Raw genomic sequence first — 22,286 nt, forward strand, 5'->3', positions numbered from 1 at the left:
AAACACAACTAATGGGCAGAAGTAGCAGCGCGAGTCTGAAGCTCACAAAGCGATAACGGCAGAAAAGCGTGTATCCTCCTTACGGAGGAGGATGAAGACCATCTGGCAAGGCTGCCATTTCCCCACTAAAATGGGGGCCCATTTGAGTGGGCCGCGTGATCATAACCTCCATTAGCAAACAGAAAGAAGCGGTGGACAAATCAGCAAGACGAGCTGTGTAAAAGGAACACAAGGCTCCAACCTCAATAACTCCCACTTCAAACATGTCTGGAGGTTAGTGGACACACCATCGTTTATGTTACAAAAAGAGGCCGTGTTAAACGGTAAAAACATAGGTGGGGAGCTTTTTTCCCTTTTCACTTATTAGAGATCCACCATCTTAAAGTTACAATTCCGTTTTGAACAGTCCAAATCCTCAGAGTTTCAGGCTTTCACAAGTGAATATTCTACGATTTCTGTAGTCCTCATGGAGACAGTCATATTATATTTGTGTAAAATAAAAATAAAAAAATAATAATAAAAAAAATCAAACATTTGCATTAGAAAAAAATATGAATATTTGTGCCCTTTTTTCTGACGTTAGGAACTAAAGCTGTTATGTATCTTAATTTATTCATATGTTATTACACTGTCAATTTGTAATAATGTCGTTAGTGAATAAGGGGATGGGAAATTAAGTCTGACCATTTTCTATAGCCGCTTATCCTCACTAGAGCCGCTGGCTTGCTGGTGTTTCTCCCAGCAGTCTTCAGGCAGTAGGCGAGGTTACCCTGGATTGGTTGCCAGCCAATCGCAGGGTGCACAGAGACAAAACATCATTCACAACTAATGGAAATTTGAAGTATCCAATAGATATAACAGATTTTACCTGCCTAGCCAGCTTGAGAAATTATTTTCCCCCATGCGGCCCATGAGCCAAAATAAAGTTTGACATCCCTGCTTTTTTCTATCCATGGATATCCATCCATCCATCCATCCATCCATCCATCCATCCATCCATCCATCCATCCATGCATCCATTTTTTAGAGCCGCTCATCCTCACAAGGGTCGCAGCCTTACTGGTGCCTATCCCAGCTAGCTTTGGGCAGTAGGCTGAACTGTTTGCCAGCCAATTGCAGGTGACATAGAGACCAACAACCAATCATGTAGCCAATCACACCTTAGGACAATATACAGGGTTGTCAAACTCATTTTTGTCACGCGCCACTTTGTAGCTCTGATTGGGCTGATATGATAAGGAGTTAAATATTTTTAAATAGTTTTGTAGTATTATTACTGTAAACAACAAATTAATGACTTAGTAGTTTTGAAATCAGAAGTCAAGGACAAGAACTTTTTGATTTGTTCTTGAAGTTACTGGAAAAAAACAAATGATCAACTTCATTATTATACACAAGTTAAAATTTTGGAACTGAGTTTTACAAGGGTCATGGGAATTTACATGATTTGCTATCGCAGGCCATATAAAATGACTTCGCGGGCCGGAGTTGGCCGGATTTTAGGTCCAAAACACCTCCCATGGATGTTTTTGGAGAGTGAGAGGAAGTGATGAAAACCTTGGGAAGTATTTTTATACTACTTAGGATTAAAAGCATGCTTATAATCAAATACAATACAATTTCTCTGCTTGGTTGATATTTTAAATTGAAAGCAAGGGATCACGGGTTGAATGGTGGGGGGTGGGGGTGGTGTGCATTACAATTACAATACATGTGTACTACATTTAAATGTACTTACTGATGTGTAGAGATGACCCTCCCCGTTCATGGCGATGTACAAGCCCGTCTTCACAGACTGGATGGCGACGACTCGGAGGCCCACGGGAATGAGGTTGAACAAAGCTGAAGGATACAAAATATGGGTAAACATCATAAACAACTCGACCTCAGTTGTTGGGAAAATAAAAACATTGCTGCATCTTCTAGATGAACAAAGCTGAAAGATATAAAATATTGACAAACATCGTAAACATCTCAACCTCAATTTTAAGGAAAGCAACATCATGACTGCATGTTCTAGATGGGGCCTGGAAGCTAAGCTAGCCTCAGACTGCGCAGAATTTCCTGTGAGTTTGCCAATGAAATGGTTGATGGGGTATCTGTGAACCATCATGGGTGCAAGGTTGATTTAATAGTCCTGCAGTTTCTGTAATACAGTACATGTGGCTTGTTCTGGTTCATTGCTTGTTCTGGTGGGAGACAACAGAACATAAGATGTGAATAATAGTGTATAATACACTTAAAATGGCAACATTTTAACAAAGTATACATATGATTTGGTTAATGAAGTTTCTGAACATCAAAAGATCTATTAGCAATATTTTTCTGCTTGTTTTGCTAAATTTCCCCAGTCAAATAAAATCTGCATTTGCTGCCCACCTTTGGATTTTTAGTTTTTCATTATCCATATGCAGCGTGTTAGGATTATTAAAAAAACAAATTAAAAAAAGATTAGTAAACCTCTTTTATACTTCATTGTTACTAAGGATTCAGCGAACAAATAGTTATGGCTTAGCACAAGCTGACCAAACTCAGAAAATAGCGAAGATTGGTCATTCCCTAAACCCTCAGTAATGTCCTTTTAACAGCACTGGTCAAAACGTCCGCCCTCTGAGATGGATGAAAGTGGAAGGATTTTGCTGCTTGATTCATATTCAACGACAGCAAGACATATCAGAAGGCAGTGTTTAGACGTGTGTAAAAAACCCTAGTAAAACATTTTGATTTGACACCCCCTTTCACTGTTTTAATTCGTTTTTATATGTGCAAGCACTTATAAAAATGGTAAATCTCCATTCTTCTTCATATAATTTAAAATATATTTCTAATGTTCAGAAAATAACCTGTATCTTCACTGTCTGTTGGGCTTTTAACCTATGTGAAGTGACACGTGCCACATCCCATCTGGTTGACACGCTAATGTGAAGTGTCACTTGTTAGCAGCTAGCAGTTAAATGAAGCAGCTAGCCTAAAGCTGCAGTGCCACAATCAGCTATTAATACTCCCGCAGCCGCTTATCCGCACTTCTCCGTCTGTTTCCTGGGCGACCATCCGTCTCGGAGGTTTCATCATTTGTGACCCATGAGCATAAATCAAGGTTACAAATGCTAATGAGAGCAAATACAATACAATTTCTCCGCTTGGTTAATATTTTAAATTCAAAGCAAGTGCTCACGGGTTGAATAGATTTACCTTATCCAGTACAATTTACAACTGAGTGAAATTCGATTCTATCAAGAGCTGCTGAATGATAATGAATAAAAATTGATAGTGGCGCTGCATGAATTATTTATATTCTTCAAACAACATGCGCAAGCTGCTTTTTTTTATATTGATACGTAGGTTCATAAGCCTTTGTGAAATCTCCTTAGCAACAAGTGGTCATGCAAATACTGTGTGTCTGTCATGACTTCCTATTCTTATGCCTACTTTGTCATTTACACAGTATAGTGGGCATACCTGGACTAAGACCATTTCTTACTTAAACAATTAGGCAGTAATGATTTGGCTTCATGAGATCTGCATAGAAAGAAGTGTATAAGCAATTTGTGCTGATGGGAGCTGAAGATGTTTAATTCTGTGCCTAGTCAGAAATAGAGTTCTAGTGGTTTGAGACTTTTTAGTCTGGTTTGTTTTATTTCATCTAACTTTCTGTTAATAATAGTAATTTCTGTTAAATTCAGAGCAAGTTTGTGAGGTACTTCTAGTTCTACTTACAAAATTAATTTGTTCCAGAACTAATTTCGTAATGTGAATCTTTTAGATAGAGCAGTTTTTTACATATAAATAGCCTAATACATTTCAAGACCGCCAAAATGCTCCTGAACCCTTTAAACAAATATTAATCAATTATAAAAATGCATCAAAAATGGTAACAAATACATTTTAGAAGTACATTAGTGCATAATAATAAAAATATATTATGTAAAATATCATAAAAACTGCTCCTAAACCCTTTAAATGAAGCAGTTGACAATATGAATGCAGTTCAGTTGTTTGCCTTGAGATGGTGCTGGTGTGTTGGTGATGAGTGCAGAGACAGATATCTCTTCAGAATGTTAAATTTGTACGTTTTTATTTTACATTTCCAGTGATCCAGGAATCATTTACAAGTCCACTGGAGCAATAATATTTATTTTTTTGGATTATTTTGAGCATGTAAGTTTACTTGACTTTAGTTTATCGTCATGCAATTGCCTCCTGTGTGATGTCATTGCTAAAGTACGGACAATGCGCTAACAATGCTAAAGTTAGAAACGACAGTCCAAAGTGGTTTGTTACATATGTGTTTTTATGTGAATAATAGGCTAACAACCTTGAATAGAGCTTGTATAAGACTAAACAGGATGTACAGTAAAATTTCACATTTATTTCAATAGAACTCTTCCTGAAACTCTCTGTAAGGCTCCCTTTGCTCAGGTGAAATAGCATTAAAGATGAGCAATACACCGAAACATGGAAAAGAACAGGATTCGACCCTAAAATAAAGAGTGTATTGTATGCACATGTGCGGCCTTTATTTGGAGGATTATAGTGCCAACTTTTCAACTTTCCTCTGTACAGCCAGCCATACAGTAAAACTGGAATAAATGAATTTAAAATGAACCCTGAAAGCTCATGTATAGTACTGATTCATAGGATGTCTTCACTATAATTATATATAGTATTAGTTAATTTTATGAATGTAAAATGCAGGTTCCAGTTACTATTTTTATATTTTCATGCTCATACTTGTTTTATCCAATGAAAATTATTGTCATATTTAGTTTTAGTTATTTATTTAGTTGTTGTTAACTATAATAATCTTAGTCAGAACAGAGGTTATCTTATGTATCTTTATATAAGGACAGGGTCTAGAAAAGTCTTCCTAACCAAAAAAAAAAGAAAAAAGAAAAAAAAGAACTCAGTGAGGCACAGCCATTTAAGCACATTGGTTAAAGATTATGAAAAATTAAAGAAATTATTTTGCTGATTTACTTTACATTAAAGTGACACCATAATAATACAGTGAAGCAGCAATGATTTGTGCTCCTTACGTGATTTATAAAACGGCCATCATCCAGAATTTGGGGGGGCTGTGGAGGGTTGAGATCATTTTTTTCTCTCTAAAGACAGCTAGAGAGTGAAACAACTACTCACAGGAATTACTGCTGTCATCCTTGGTGCCATCCAGAGAGCCATCGGGATTCATTTGCAAGTAGTAGCCCTGTCTGCAATATAACCTGGTCACTATACCCTTGAGCTGGGGATCTGTGAGGGAAAAAAGGCAAAGATTAATTAAAAGTAAAAGTACGTGGCATGTTTCCACACAGACACATTTTAGCTCTGTGATTGCTTGACTGCCAAAGAGAACCCATCACCACCTTCTCTGGCAGTTTTATGTAGTGCATCCATAGGATTACTATACTGTATTTCTTATTTTTCCTGCAAGAGAAATCAGTGGATTACCTCTATCCGCTGTACAGTGCATGCTGGTATTTAATTTTGTCGTGAAGCTGGCTTAAGAAATGATACATTTAATAAAACTCAAAGATATGGCTGTGGTGGGTCACACAGGATCAACATTACTCTTATTGCACAGACAGCCAACAGAGCCTCCGAGGAGGTGAACTTCACTTGAGTGGAAATTTACCACCGTGTGCCTGTGTCAGGTGTAAAAAGTATCGAACATGGCCACAGAGGACACAAAAATGTTTTTTTTTCCCTGCTGTAACCTGTCCAACCTAAGGCAATTTCTGATAGCAATATTTTGGCTGATGACATTGGAACAGTGTGGAAACCTTTACTTGAGAAGAGATAAGGTAGGCAGGTGGAGGTTGAGGCCATCTTTCAGCAAGCACAACCATGTGCAAATAGTGCCAATGAATGTAATTATAAAGTAGGTGGAAGTATACAGTACTGTAACACTTGTTACATTCCATTGGCACAGATTTTTCAAGCAAGTAAAGAGAAACAAACATGAGACATAACAGCAGACTTGTCAATGCACCACCATCAATAAAGAAGTTTGAAGATTCAGACGTTGTTTGTATCAATGAAAGACCTACGTGCAGTATATGCAAGTATGCATTGTGTGCTGATTTGCGTTGACTGTAAATTACACTGCTGTAATTTTATGAACATTTAAATGTATTTCCCATGTGTAGCGTGAATAAGTTTAAAAAAAATTAGGACAAAAACATGCCAGGGGGGAGGATAATTTTGACCTTTGTAGGGCTGCACAATGAATCAAGTTTTAATCGCGATTACGATATTGGCTGGCACGATTAATTAGGCTGATCCACGGCGCTATTAACATTTAAAAAGTCGGGCACTTTTTTTTCTGATCACAAATCAAATCAAGCAAGTTGTCATCTTACCACGGGGGGCAATGTTTCCTCATGTTTGCATGACGAAAGCCTCTTAATTTCTCACCCTAATATTTTCCACACAGAAATCCAATGGAACTACAGCAGGCACTGCAAACTAGAACTAAAGTTTGAAAAGAGCTTGCTATGACAGCTTGTGAACTTGGCTTGATTTGGCATAACATTCGGACAGTTTGTCACTGAGAATTTAGAGCGTCAATACTGTCAGAAATGAATCTTATATGACATAACAAGTTAACAACGCAAGTTAAGAACCATAGCGACTGCACAGAAAGAAATAATACAAGGAACAAACCGATCACAGCCTGTTGTATTTCAACAAAAATACAAAAAATCTAGAATGGAATAATGTAATGATTACACATGGGAATTTAAATCTTGGTGTTTCTTATCATTTTCGTTTTTGCTGTGCTGACAGCACATCCATCATGCAGACAGGAAAAAAAAATGGTGATCAAGGTCTTCAACTGCAAGCGTAGCGTCACAAGCACCCATCTTAGAAATGAAGAGACTGAGAACGCCAGCGAGCTCCTGTTGCAGCTTTCTGCTACTAGCCGTTGCCCACCCGTCTGATAAATGCAACCTGTCGCACCCAGAGATAGAGCACAACCGTTTCCATGGTGACCAATCCCAAATACACAAATTAGCATTAGAAAAAATGATGAGTCACTTTCATCATCACCTCTGATATTTCAGGTGTATTAATACGTGTTGTATCAGGGGCAAGAAAAATTGTGAACATACTACTAAAATACTGTGTTTGGTCAATAACTAATTAGAAGACATCTTAGAATGTTATTTATTTTTTTAATTAAAAAAAAAAGTTTGGCGGTCAAAGTGACCTTGCCCACACACCATTCCAGAAATATTCTCATTGAACCTGGTCACAAAGCAGATGTAACAGAAAGTATACAAGGCAGCAAATTAAAACAACCAAATATGATGACGACAATTAGAATTAAAAATAATATATGAAAAACACAAAAAAATACATTACATTTACAGTTTTACACTAAAAAAAACAATGGAAAAATATAAACTTAAAAAAAAACAACAGAAAACACCTGAAAATTGCAATACATCAAACACAAACACATTTAAAAATAGTCACAAATGACCAGAAAAAAAAATGATGACTAAGAAAATACGATCAAAAAATAGTCTCTTAGCAATACACATGATTGTTTGAGTATGCAGGATTACCCCCTTGCTCGACACCTAAGGACCAATGTGATGCCAAAGCCCTCAACTTCCCCAAGTCATTGAAAAAAATGGCTCAGTCAAATTTGCCATAATTCCTGACCCAATCATGGGTGGAACCAAACAAAGCAGCAGTATATGCGAGGCAAGATGATGATCTGATTTTGCATGCAAGGACAGTCAGCTCTTTCAAAAACATGGAAACCCTCTTAGATCCACAGAAGGACGAGATTACAAATTTGAACACGTTGGTTGATACAACCAAACTAATAAAAGGTCCTACTATATTTATGGGCAACGGGGCCTTGTAAAGAGACTAGTTTTGAGACATCCACCAAAAAATGCAGAAAGAGTGGATTTTGGTTACAGCGTGAAGAAACAGGGATGATTATGATTACACTTCTAATAATATATCCAAACAATTCTTGATTCTTATTCTTAATAATAATAATAATAAATTTGAAAGAGGCAGGGGGGAATATTTACTTTTGCCGTTTACTGGTGTTACACGAATGCAGCACGCATACTACAGAGTCACAGAGAGAACATAATTTGGAAGCATGCGCCCAGCCGGCGAGAGAGTGAGCGAATACAAATACAATTTGCCATTGGTTTCAGTGCATACAAAACTTGGGCAAATACGTCAACACTGGTTAATTACCCCAGGCTTCCACGAACATAAAGAAAATGAAAACACAACTTTTACCAGTCTAGTAAAATGCAAGAAGTAATCCAGGAGGATTAAAAAGAGGCATCAACACAACGCATGCAGCCATTTTTAACCAGTATATCAATTTTATTAATTTTATTTGCGAACCTCAAAAAAAAAAACAGTAATACTTTAATATCAGGCAGCAGTTAAATCATGCTACTAAACACTCGTTGATGGGCTAAACTAGTGCTTTTGTTTGTTAGGACAAAAACATGGTATTAGAAACACAAAGTTGCATTTGAAGGGAAAGCAAGGAAATGGTTCTAATCTATATGTAACTATATACTGCTTGTATATACACACTATGGATGGGACAAAATCCCACCAGATGAGATGTCTTGTGAGATTGTGTCCATGAGAATGAGATGAGGCAAAATTTTGGCAATATTTGTCATATAAAATAATGTCTCACATAAATTTTAAAGTTTTCAAAATGTTTTCTATTTAGTTAGCAGATTGCAACAAAATTGATGATCTGGTGTGAAAAATTAAGGCTTCTTTTTTTTTTTTTTTGCTTGGTGGAAAAGTCAGCTGACTTATAGCACTTGATCAGTGCTAGCTAGCAGTTAATTTATGCTAGAGGCACTGCAGGCACTGCACAATCAAATGCCAGCGGAGTAAAGACATTTTTTGTCCATACAAATCTACCAACATAAATGAAACCATTTATTTTGAAATTGGTCAATAGTGGAGCAGAAGAAAACACCTGAAAGAACCCGATGAGACGAAGAAAGAAAAGAAAAAAAAAAAATTAAAAAGTCTCCTGTGGTACGAACATGAAACTTAAATGTTGATATAATTAAGGACCATGAAATTTCCCTTGCCATCGAGGATCCTTCATGACTAAATGCACGAAGATGGAGGATTCATTTTCTGTCTTTGATCTGTCTTTGTGGCGGTGAAGTCTGTAGCGCTAATGAATTTGGCTGAGATACACATAGTAGAAATGTTGTTCCAAAATATGTACATGCTTTGGTAAGATAACTTGTAGAGGGGAGAATTATTTTTTTGGTAACATTTTTGCTACGTTTCAGCAGCAAGACCTCCTTTATAGTAAACATAGCACAAGAAAGGTCACCTCTATGAATTGAAAATAAATCAGCATGTCATTTATCACACCATGCGTCAAGTCTGACCTTTTTTTTTAAAATCCCAAACTAGTTTAATCAGTGTTCCTCTTTGCACCATTCAAAGATAATGGTTCTTTTTTTTATTGAAGACAATGCTGTGGATGTCTTCATTCAGACAAGCATGGACTATGAATGTGTGTGTCTTTGAGATTTCTGTTTGCGTTCATTCCGTATGCACGTGAGTGTGTGTGTGTGTTTGTAGGTGTGTGTGTGTGTGTGTGTGGGGGGGGGGGGGGGGGGGGGGGGGTTGTTAGTGTTGTAGGGACCATTACAATGGGAGGTGGCTCATTGGCGTAGTGAATAGCACGTCCGCCTCACAGTTCAAGATACCCGAGTTCAAATCCACCTGGCTCTGGCCTTACTTTGTAGAGTTTGCACGTTCTCCCCAAGCCTGCATGGGTTCTCTCCGGACACTCCGGCTTCCTCCCACCCAAAACATGCATGGCAGGTGAATTGGACATAATAAATTGTCCTTAGGTGTGATTGGGTGGGTGAATTGTTGTTCCTCTCTGTGTACCCTGTGATTGCCTGGCAACCAGTTCAGGGTGTCCCCCGCCCACTATCCGAAGCCACCTGAGATAGGCACCAGCAAGTCTGCGACCCTTGTGAGGATAAGCGGCTCTGGAAAATGGATGGATGAATAGACCAAATGGGCTCCTTATCATTTTTTGGTAGCCATTGTCTACAACCTCAACTTGACAATAAATTTTAACTTCCAATTTAGTAACCACTTGGCAGGTTCACTACCCACGATTATGTAGTTAAAAATAGGGGTTATACACAAAATCAAATTCTCATAAATCAAGTCATAGTCACTACTACTAAAGACAACCACATCCAATGTGTAGGCTTTGGTAATATATATCAATGTGCCGCATGAATAAATAAATACTTTACACGTGAACATTGTTAATCAAAATTGATCAGGCACAAAGAGAGCAACATTTGAGCAAGCGCTGCTTCAAATGATCTTGCCTGTTAGTAATGCTATATTGGACTGCAGTTAGCCATCTTAGGTAAATGCACAATCAAAATCACAAAGGTTCTTGTAAGTGTAAGTAGAACTCTGTCAAAGAACATGAATTGATTTCAGCAGCATTGGGGAATATTTCTGTTCAAATCAAAATCAGGTTTTCATGCTTTGATGAAGGCCTACATTCTCTTGAGCGCTGAGGCTTAATTTATAAGGGTAGATAGTGGTGACAATTAATATAGGGATATTTATTTGTTGCTATTGTGATGAATTGATTTCATATGCAAACAAGATCTGGAACACAGCTGCCCTCTTATCCAGGAAGGAAGTCCGCACCGCAGAAGCTAATCTAGCGCTCCTCTCTACACATCATAATCTAATGATCTACGGCTTTAATTGAGCTTGATCATTATTGCAGTGAGATTACAGTCGTGTGGTGAGTGTAATCGGATTTACATCTGGCAAATCTCCCACAAAATCTGTGTGATCATTAACCCTGTGGACACTATGAAAATCTGATGTGCTTGAAAAAAAAAAAATCTACCAGTGTTCTTACTCAAGTTAAACAGTACTTTGAATTACAAGGCACTTTGACAGAATATGGCGAACATTTGTAGTTTTTTTAAATCTTTTTTTAAATTGTACTGAAAAAAAGATGCTGATAATCAATACAGTCAGACGGTAGATGCTAATGCAGCGTCGGGCTTGGGTTACATATAGAAGACACTGGTGTTTGGAATTTCCAGAAACCACTTGCCAAAATCCCGATTTTCATCCATGCCACAGCCCCATAATGATAGAAGACAAGCAAAAAAAATATAGGAATATTCATTTTCTAATTGAAACAATTTGGAGATCAACAAGATTCAACTCTAGTACACAATAAAATTGTTTTGATAAGCAATAGTTTTACAGGTTTAAAATATGCAAGGGTTTGCATGAGAATACAGTAATAAATCACAGACACCCAGAATCTGTAAGTATCATACGGAGTAATAATAAATTTCAAACTTGTCTCTTTTCTAGCCACATTAATGTTCTCACACACACACACAAAAATGTTCCATCATATGATACAATAACGGCAAGCAATAGTTAAACACAGATCATTTCTGCAGGTAAAGACTAACCTAACACAGTTGAACACTGCGTGTCTTGCAGGACACTCAAACTTGATTTCCAGTAATTGGCTCCCGGCGGGACCATCGACCAATGAGGGCAGGAGTTGTAATCTACTCCCGCCCTAACTCCCGCTGTGTCACTCATGAAACAAAAATCCGCAATGCATTGAGGGCCCAATAGGTGAGGCGCGAAGTAGCGAGGATCACTGTATATCAAACATATTCTTCAGATAAATATGGTAATGGGGCAAATGGGAAGGGTGGAAGTGGACAGAATCAGTTGGGGGTTAGCAGCCAGAGGAGTTGCTTACAGAAGCTTTGTTAAGCAACGTTGTGCACCAGTTTTCATTAAAAAAGCAAGCAGATCGAACCAACGTCTGAATCCATCTGTGTTCTCAAACAGGAGCATTGAAATGAGATTTATTCTGTGTTAAGAATTCTCCAAGCACACCTGTTTGTATTGTTACTTACCTGTGTTATATTATTTTGAAATTACTGCTTTTAATCTGGAAGTTCCCACTGTATGTTCTTCGTTCATGATTTAGCTCTTAGTGGTGTTCGTGTTAATACAGGTTGTTAACTTGTTACCTTCTTGGTTTTAAGAAAAGCACTAGCAAACTGATCCAAGGTTTTGAGTCCATCCTTGTTGAAACTCAGGCGCATTAAGATGGCATTCATTTTGTGTTAAGAATTTTTTAAGCACTTTAATCTTTAATGTTCAGTTATAGCAAACTCTGCAAAGTGTGTGCTTGTGATCTGGAAGGCCGCACAGTATTTCCGTTTCCAACTGTAACTTTCCCAAAACTAACTGGCTGTGTCTCGTCACGTTTGGGTTATACCAAACACGTCCTATAGATGTCGCCCTACCACCCAATCATGCAAACGTCATTGACTGCTATTCAAACGTGTCACTTGTTACGCAATCCACGTGGTCAATCAGAACCAAGCATTATTTATTTTGCCAAACATGGAGAGCCGCAAGATAAGGATGAAAGTGCAACATTTGGACCTAGAGCCGCAGGGTGCTGACCTCTGGGCTAAGAATATGAAGGACGATATTTGCTTATTCCAGGGCAAATATTGCAACAAAAAATGTCAATGATGAAATATGTTCTTTGAAGGCCAATCAGTATAAACACAGTGTGCTTGTGAAATATGAATTAAGCAGTAAAATGTACCCAGTATTTTCCACCTTAGGGGGCATCCATTTTGCTACTTGCTGTAAACAGAAAATTACATCACAACACTCACATATCAATAGTCCTTTATTTTGCATTTATTAGAATATTTTTAAAACTGTTTTACTTGACTTTCTCCTTAATAAATACCATCTGACAAACAGTATGTTTATTTATAAAATGCATCATTAAGAGTGGTTACGATAAAATGTTATTAAAACACTATGTGCAGTTAAACCTTTTACAATGGCCACACGTTTGACGCCGAAATGGAATATTTGTATTGAGACTTTTTCCGCAAGACCAAATTGTAGCATCATAAGATAAATACTATTTAAAATTGTGCAAAGCTAAACCAAAAAACTAGGCTGCAAAATGGTATGTGGCAATTGCAGTGGTCTTGGAACAGACCTTACAATGAACAGCAGTTGTGTGAACAAACACACAGAAACATAATCTAGATGGATGAAGCTTCTGCATTAAGGTGACAGAGGACGACACCAATCTGCATCTGCCATTTTGAAGCACCCTGACCCATCGCCAGATGGGTCCTCTCTCTGACACCACACATATAAACGCCCAGAGAAAAGCCATTTTAATCCACACTGTGCCTCTGTGAGGTCAACATATGAACTCCCGTGTTCTTCTTTCCAAAAGAAGGACACTTTAGAGGGCAACATTGCAATGACAACAACTACACTGTGAAATGGTCACTTCAAATAAGTCAAAGCACCAATGCATGTCCAGCGCAACAGGTCCTATACCTGATGATTATGCCATGCAAGTTAACTGAAGTGAATTTGTTGCATTTTTAAAAAAAAATATCACAAAAATGCTCCAACTAGTTGATTTGCCCTTGAACACATCATGTGACTTTTATATGGAGCTACATACTGTGAGAAATTAGATGCATTTGTCTTCCAAAAAGACAATTATAAGGTTAATGCCCAGCAGGAGATGACACTAAGTATCAATTTCATCCCGTAAACCACGGATGTCAAACTCAAGTCCCGGGGTCCAGATCTGGTCTATGACATTATATAATGTGAACTGAAAAAGCACGTCAATTTTGTAAACCTCTAAGATGCATGCAAGAATCTATGTACCACAACCTAACATTGTTATATCTATAAAATTATATGGAGCGATTGAAAGCCGTTTCTTGTCACCCAAACCCATTATTATAGTAACTTGAACAATAGTTGAACAAAATGGTTTTCTTATTTTATCATTCATCCAGCCATTGATTAAACATTGAGATCGGTTAACATAACTACGAAATGACCCTTGACAAAAATGATTTTGATAACCCTTGAACTATTCCACTATGAATATTGTTTGTTGCAATATGGTGATATTCGTGGTGACCCAGTCTTTTTTTCCCCATTCCAGTGCTACCTGTCAGTCATACGGTCTGACAAGACAAAATAAAGTATATATTTCCATTTACCTGTTCATTTTGTGTTTTTTTTTCCCAACATACCTTTCCTCAATTCAAATGAACTTTTCATTTAGGTACTTGATCAGTTAGTTCTGCGTGTTTTCTTCAACATTTACATATCACTAAATGCACATTGCAGTATTGTCATCGTATAATGAAAATATTGCAATATCATCGTACAGCTATACTCTGCATACCCGCCCAGCGTGTACCATGCAGGACATGACAGCTCTCACATGCGGCAAACGTGCTCAGCGTTTTATCACCTTTTACGCACGCGCCAAACACATCGCTGTAAACGTGTTGCCTGTAAAGGGAGTGGCAATCAACCAGTGGCTGCGTGGCCGAAACTTGCACCTTGTCTCCGTAGCCTGCGTTTCCTGAGGCCAAAGATGCGCACTTTGGAGAAGATGTCCACTAGGTTGCCGTTGCACAGCCCCTTGTTCTTGTTGGGGCTCCTCCGGCGCCGGTTGGTGGAGGGCCGGTCCAAATGCTGCTCCCGCGCCTGCCTCTTCTGCCGAATCAGCCCGCTCGCGATGGCAGCGGCCATGGCTGGTCAAAATCAGCCGTCCGGCTCCCGCGGTGTGCGCACTAAACGGCCACCGGGTCACGGTCCCGGCATGGTGGCGGCGTGTGCGGTCCGCTCCGGTCCAGTATAGTGTCAAATGTCACTTTGTTATTTATTAAAAAGAATGACAACTATCCGTGCTGTCGGAACACTACATGATAAACAATAAACTGAGTGGATCATCCAGGAAATCATGCGTAATTCCGCATGAATGCATAAGGGGGGGAAACAGTCTTGAAGAACTCGGGCTCCCTGAAAGTGCTATCCAAAGGAATACTCCCGATTCACGCTTGTTAATACGAACAAAAAGAAGGTCCAGTTGCGGCTTGCAGCGTGCTGAGAGGCAAATGCACTCCTTTTTTCCCTCCTTTTCACCAGCCGTGCTTGTCCACCCTCCTCCTTTTTCTCCTCCTGTCAGCCGAGCGGGCGCGTTCACGCTGCTGTCTAAGTGACGCTCGTGCATGAGCACACAAAGCGCATCTATGGGGAGTGAAGTTTGTTCCCGAGCAACACGTCCAAATAAAGACGCAATCGCAAAAGTAAGCCAAACTTGTGCGGTAGAATGCGTTTTTTTTCGGTATTCCGTGAAGTTCTGATGCGGCACAATCACCAAAAACGACAACAAATAATAGCTACACGCTCACAAAAACTGATCCCAGTGCAATGAACTTGACGTGTGCGCGGCGTGACAGTCTGCATAGTAAAATGTGTACGCAAACCTTGTATTGTAAAATGAGATACACAATTAGAACCGGATGTAGTTACATATAACAGCACAATCAACAAACCACACCCATTATCTCAATTTACTACATGCTGGAACACAAGAGTTTATTTCAAAGAGTTGCAACTTCAGATAAACGACTTGGATACTGAGAGTCATGAAAAGTTGTACTCAAAGTGGCTGCCTTTGCAAAATATCAACAACCAAAGATAGTTTGGATACAGTTGCAAAAAAAGATATCGCTTGGGTAAGACGCAATCCCCGAACCTCCAAAATCATCACTTTTTAAGAGGCCACAAAATGGTAAGCTTGATCTGCTATTAACATTGCATCATCAAAGAGAGCAAGGCCTTCTCAACACTTTCAATCGGTCAATGTGTAAAATTGACACTCACAAACCTGGAATGGATTTTAAAAAAAAAAAAGAACTGATTGTGACCTAGAAGGTTATGGCTTGACACCAGTGGTTATCATTACATATTGGCGTTCGACTGAATAGCCACTTAATTGAAAATTTTCATTTGAGAATCCACTTAGCGTGGAACAATCGTGTTTATACTGAATTTAATTTGGACTTTTCAATGTCACATTTTTGAAAGTGAACTCATGCGAGAAAAAAAAATACACTACTACTACTACTAGTATGTTCCATGCAACCAGCTAACCTAAACATTGCAACCTAAACAGTCTTTTAATCCGTCTCAGCAGGCAGCCATGTTGCCAGCTGCTATTGAGTGAAAATGACAACAAAGCTGCTCAGGGCTCAAGTAAGGACCAATCAAGCCATGATTGTGATTACCGGAGCAACTGTAAAGTCCTTGAGGTGTTTTTGCACCTTAAATCATATTCCATGAATGTAATATTATTCATAATCCATTGTTTAGACTAGTGGCTCTGCAGAGAACATTATTGTAAAAAAATATTTTGACTTGACTTGGTGTTAAGTATAGTCGATAAAATGCTTCCAATTATAAATATTATGAATAAAAATAAAGATACATGATACTACAAACAAAAATATAAATGGCTCAATTACTTGTAACTCATAATTTTGTTTAAAATGCTTAGTTTTGTTGTAAATTTTAACTAGTTGTGCTTTGTTATGCTTTGTTTGCACTTTAACCTTTAATGCCTATGATTCGTCTATTCATATATTTATGGTAATACCCTACTTTTGATATTTACTTCAGTCAGTTTATGCAAAAAGATCGACAAATCTAAAAAAATGTATGCCAAAGCCTATCTGTTTAGCTCAATATTTTCAGCACCATGGACAGCAACTTTTCATCTCCATCCATTATCACAACCGCTTAGCATCATGAGGGTCACAGGCTTACTGGTGCCTATCGCAGCTGTTTTTGGGCACTAGAGGGATGGACCCTGAACATGCCAGCCAATCACATGACACACAAAGAAAAATAACTATTTACATTCACAAATACGCCTATAGACCATTTATATTTGGATTGTGGGAGGTAGGCGAACGCACAACCCCCCCCCCCCCCCCCTCCCCCTACACACACACACACACTCACATATATATATATATATATATATATATATATATATATATATAGAGGAAGCAGAAGCAACAGCATGGCAGGAAATCACAGACATTCAAATTAAAACTCGAGAGAGCCATCTGCTGTTTGCGTCTGTAATTAAAAGCTCTAGGCTACAAAGACTGAGGAAGGGGGTTGTCCCAGGGGTCTCCACATGCACCTGTTGAATCCAGCTGCACTATTATTGGATGGCGAGAACTGACGGATGAGCATCTGCACATTCATTCAAAGTCATCCATTCTCATTAGGGAAAACCTGGTATTTCCTCCCTGAGATAAATGGGATTTAGAGGGAAGAAAAATACATCAAGCTGAACATAGCTGATAAGGGAATTAAAATTCACACTAACAGCCTTATGTAGACTTTTTTCACGCGTGAACAACAGTGTGTTCTCTACTATACACGTGCAGTGACTGTGACGCTGCATTGACTGGAGGATGCAGTAAAAGGCTGCAGCCAGCAGCGGACACTGTCAGACCGTGACAGAGGCACTGCGTGGACCATCTACTCGTCTAAATATATCGAGACAGAGTGCTCTGCTTGTCTAGTGCGGCAAAAAGGAAGACAGACAAAATGTTCAGGCAAGCAATCACGTGGCAGACTGACCTTTCATTACACAGACTGACAGACATGATATTTAACCTCAAAGGAGAACACGGCAAGAACACATAGCAATTAAAAAACTATAAGAATTGAAACTTATAGTTGGCTGTCCAACTTGAGGGCCATGTATCAGCCAAATAATTTCTTTTCAAATGGTCTAGTGGGCGTGGCTGTTTTTTTTATTTTTTTTGTGGCCCATGGGCTCCGAATAACAGTATTCAAGACATACAGTACATATTAACACGTAGCCACAATAAATGTCTGACCTCTTGTTCCAGCGCCAAACACCCATATTCTGCGATTCAAACAGCCTAGAATGCATGACTGGCATTTGGTGATTTTTTTCATCAACCCAAGGGTCACAAATGACATCTTTTTTTTTCCAATGCTGCCCAACACACTTCCAGTTTCTGCATTGTCAGCCCTCAGCAATTCAAAAAGACTCAGAGGCATGACTGGCACAGGCACACAACCGAGATTTGGACTAGAGAGAAATTAACAGTTCAAAACATCCCACATTATGTGTTCAAAAATGTAAAATCCATACTGGGCAGTTGCTGATTATGTATCTGAATACATTGCAGTGCAATCTAGCATATAGAGCATCATTGAGCATAATCAGTGGTCTTGTCGCTGGGCAATGGCCTGTGGGCCTGCAATTTCCAGGGGCTCTCCCATGTCTCATAATCACTGACTAATAAAGTTTCTTAAATAGAAAACATTTGTTAATCTTTTTTCTTTCAATGCACTTGTTTAAAAACGCATAAAAATACTTAAAAAATATGATTGTTTACTGTGCTCTCCCTCCCCAAGTGGGCATATGCAGACCCAGATTCTGGGAGAGGATAACGATTAACAAAACAACAATGTCCAATGTATTGCAAGGAAAATGAAATAGAGGTATTCTGTGTTGCGGAATGTTTCAGGATAAGGATTTCAGGGTAAAAAAAGCCTTTAAAAATGTCTTTTGGGGGTTTTCTATATCTGAAGCTTCAAAGACAGAAGTCTTAACACAGCATTCTGTTGGTCTGTGAGGTAGTGTGAAGGGAAAAGTTAAAGGAAGATTCTTATGGTTAAGGAAGGGAGGAGCTACTAAAAGGGAGTCAAATACAAGACAATGATATATGTCTGTTGTTGAACTAACTGCAGATTCATTCTAAACAGTTTTGATGCAGGTAAAAAAAATAAGATAAAAATAAATCATTGTTCAAACATAACGGATGGTCGCTGAACAACAAAATGTTATGCTGAATACTTATTTTCCATTATGCTGTAATATCAAAACAACAAATATTTCAACCATTTCCGTGGCGACACCAAATGCGTGAAACTGATAACAGCACACTCCTGCTAGTTGTAGTAGCTGTGCTGTCAGTGTCAGTTGAAGATGATGGAGTATTGATGAAGGGGAATGAGACTAGAAATATAACTGAAAACATATATTTTATAATAAAGGCTTATTCAGCTTTCTATCAAGAGAGTAAACGTATTGAAATGATTCAGCTAATACTTGAGAAAGACCTTAAGGCTTTATCTACTTTGTGAAATAGTAAACATTTTCAAGTTCACACTTATTTATTGATGATAAAATGTTAAAAAGGTGAGCATTACACTGATGTAGAAGGTCCAATGATTGAGTTTATTTTGGGCCGCTCAATGAGTACATAAACAACAACAGAATATAAAATCCAAGAGGGTGTGGCAGGCTTCAATTTTGACATATGCGATATAAATTAACCATTAGTCTTGTTCACTGTCTTTATTTAAAGCTAAATCATTATAAAGTTGCTCCGAAATTATTCCGAACTACAAAGGCAACTTTACAATACAAATAGAAAACAAACACATCTGTAGCATTGAAAATTGTAAGCATTAGTTCGAAAGTATTATATTCACATTTCCAATTTTTGTTATGTTCCAGCACAAGAGAAAAGAGAAATTTTGCAACTTTCACAATACCAGTACAAAACAAAAGTGGATTAAAAACGATTTAAACCAATGCTCAAGTTCCGCCTAAAAAACATCCGAAAAACAAAGAGCAATCAATATGTCGAGTGCACACGTACCTACATTTTTTTTCCTCCTGCACGTAAATGCACGCGCCTCCATGTCAGTCCCATTCCAAAGCTCGCATTGGCCAAAAGCCTTCCCTCCTGATCACCAATGCCAGCATTTATACTGCCTCTACTCGGCCCTAATATGGTTACATGGAGAACTTGACAGTTGACCCCCCTGAGCACTTTGCATTCATTTGCCTACAAATTGAACTCCAGAAATGTGTTCAAGCTTCATGTTAAGTCACATACTAGCACAAAGAATGTTTTTATGACACTTTGGTTGCACTTTATGACTTTGAGAGAATCTTTAAATTTAAAACGTATATGCCATAAATCATCTTTTTTTTTTTTTGGGGGGGGGGGGACAATATTGAAGAGGGAGCATAAAAAGTCGTAACTTTCTATGTAACCGACACTTTTGCACAACATTCCTAAGAAAAATGCGTGTTTTGTTCTTCAATGATATGGGTAATTGTTGAAACATAAGGAGTAAAAATGCCTTAGAATTGCCATATATGGTAAACAAAAAAAGGAGTCATATCAAAATCAGAAGGAGGGGGGCTTAATGCAAACGTGAATTTTGCACCTGCAGTAAAAAAAAAAAAAAAAGTCGCTGCCATGTAGCAAATACACAATCATCCATTCATGAATGTCAGACAGTTTATTTGTGTTTTCGAAAGAAGTGGTGTTCTTAATTCAATACTGTACATACAATTGTTGTAAGAATATTCTTTGCCCAAAGTAAAAATATTCTGGATAAAATACAGTATGTAAGTAAAAAAAGATGACAAAAAACAAAGAAAAACTGCATAGATGCAATCGAATCAGATGTAGGCTCGTCCCATCAGGACCAAATGTTCTAATCCAATCTGCTTTGAGGAAATGACATTAGTGTGAGTTCAATGTCCTGCAGCGACGCCACAACAAAATGTCAGCCGACACAAGTTGGATAAACAAGCCGACTGATGATGATTCTCGCCGCTCCGCCTCCCGGCCGCGTTCCTTCATCACTACTCAATACAGGCATGAAATGTCTGAATTACGCAACATGAGTGCATTCGACTGCTTTGGATGTTTGACTCAGTTACAGTGAGTAAACTCCCAATCAAAGTATTGAGGCTGTCATTTATTAAATTTTAGTCAGGACTCGAGACTGTTATTGTGTTGATTTTTACACGTGTTAATTTACTTTTATAATAATGTAGCAAAAGGTGTGTAAGGTTATCCTTATTACACAAGTGAGTTCTTTGTTGTTTTCATGATAAACAACCATGAACTTATTCTTGTTAACAAAGTTATAATATGACAGGTAAAATTGTTAAAAGTTATAGTAAAATGCTATGACCCTCTGATCCTGGAACAAATAAACTATTTGCCACATCCCAACTCTCTGCAATGACTATAAATTGTCTAATAGTTTTTTTGGAAGTATGTCTCTGCAGATGTGCTTCCAGTGAGATGAGAACACTACTGTCACCCATAGCAATTGACAAGCAATAACAGGTTATAATAGAAAAGAAAAAACATTCAGTTAGTGCCACATTCAATTTTATGTCCTAGGTTTCAAATCCACATAAATGATATTTGCATGATGTTCATCTGACCCCCAAATAATTCTGTTCAAATATTGCCCTTAGGATTCCCAACTAAACTCACATAACATGCTGGCAGACAATAGTGTCCACCGATAATTTACTATATATCCTCCAGGGAATGTTCCAGAAGGGGCGGTGGACATAGTGACCCCGGCCACAAACCTTTGACTCGCCGGCTCATCATCTTGTGAGCTTGTGTCATAAAATCATTTAAATGTACATCCCATAATGGCTGCCAGGCACTCAAATGTGCCTTGGGGACTACGTCGAGCCACGTTATAATTTGTCTCCCTCTCGTGAGTATGATGAAGCGCTGCCCAGCCCCCTTCTCCATCGTCCTTACCCCTCCAAAAGCATAAGATTAAAGCCTAGCCTGCGGCATGGAAACCTCCGACAGGAACGCTAATGAAACACAGCAAGTGCCACTCAAAAATAGTCCACTTGCTGCTTGAATTAGCTCGTTAATACTTACATTGCAATGATTGGCTGCCTCCTTGAAGGAGGGGACCAGTGGAAAAGCCTCTGGGGGGAAGATGATGGAGCATCCTTATTGGACTGTGAGGGCTGCACAATGACCTATATGTGGGACCTTTGGTCGAGAAAGGTCAATGCTTACAGTAAAGATTGCATTTGGACACAGTGTTGAGACAATGAGGGAGTCCCCCCCCCCCCCACCCCACCCAAAAGAAAAAAAAAAAAAAAAAAAAAATATATATATATATATATATATATATATATATATATATATATATATATATATATATATATATATATATATATATATATATATATATATATTCATATATATAAACCTATTTTTTATATATTTTATTATAAACACATATTTTTGTTTTATATATTATTATATTATATCTGGAAGATATTCTATATTGAAACAACCTTGAAAACTGACAGATTTCACTTAGATTTGTTTGTTGTGTGAGACATCTTTGGAAAATTTATTTGGGTAGAGGCAAAAGCCGGATGATCAAAGAAGTCCATGTATCCTTGTCACATTTTTAATTCATTTTAAGCCTTTTTTACAAGTGGCCAC

General features: G+C 38.2%; 1 protein-coding gene across 2 annotated transcripts in view; it reads right to left on the reverse strand.

Moving 5' to 3' along the window:
- The window catches only part of LOC148423094 (fibroblast growth factor 14), a 126,285-nt gene that overhangs the window by 22,854 nt on the left and 81,145 nt on the right, over positions 1 to 22,286 (reverse strand). The window contains exons 1-3 of one of the 2 annotated variants that reach the window (XM_088415116.1): positions 14,481 to 15,085; positions 5,140 to 5,250; positions 1,739 to 1,842 (exon numbers count right to left, since the gene is read on the reverse strand). In XM_088415116.1, coding sequence (XP_088271242.1) covers positions 1,739 to 1,842; positions 5,140 to 5,250; positions 14,481 to 14,673 — 408 coding nt within the window. In that variant the 5' untranslated portion in view covers positions 14,674 to 15,085. Of the gene's footprint in view, positions 1 to 1,738; positions 1,843 to 5,139; positions 5,251 to 14,480; positions 15,086 to 22,286 lie in introns of those variants that run through there. The other variant, XM_088415115.1, reaches the window with a different exon arrangement.

Source organism: Hippichthys cyanospilos, chromosome 5 (genome assembly GCF_059441005.1).
Source record: "Hippichthys cyanospilos isolate Australia breed blue-spotted pipefish chromosome 5, RoL_Hcya_1.0, whole genome shotgun sequence".
Lineage (NCBI taxonomy): Eukaryota > Metazoa > Chordata > Actinopteri > Syngnathiformes > Syngnathidae > Hippichthys > Hippichthys cyanospilos.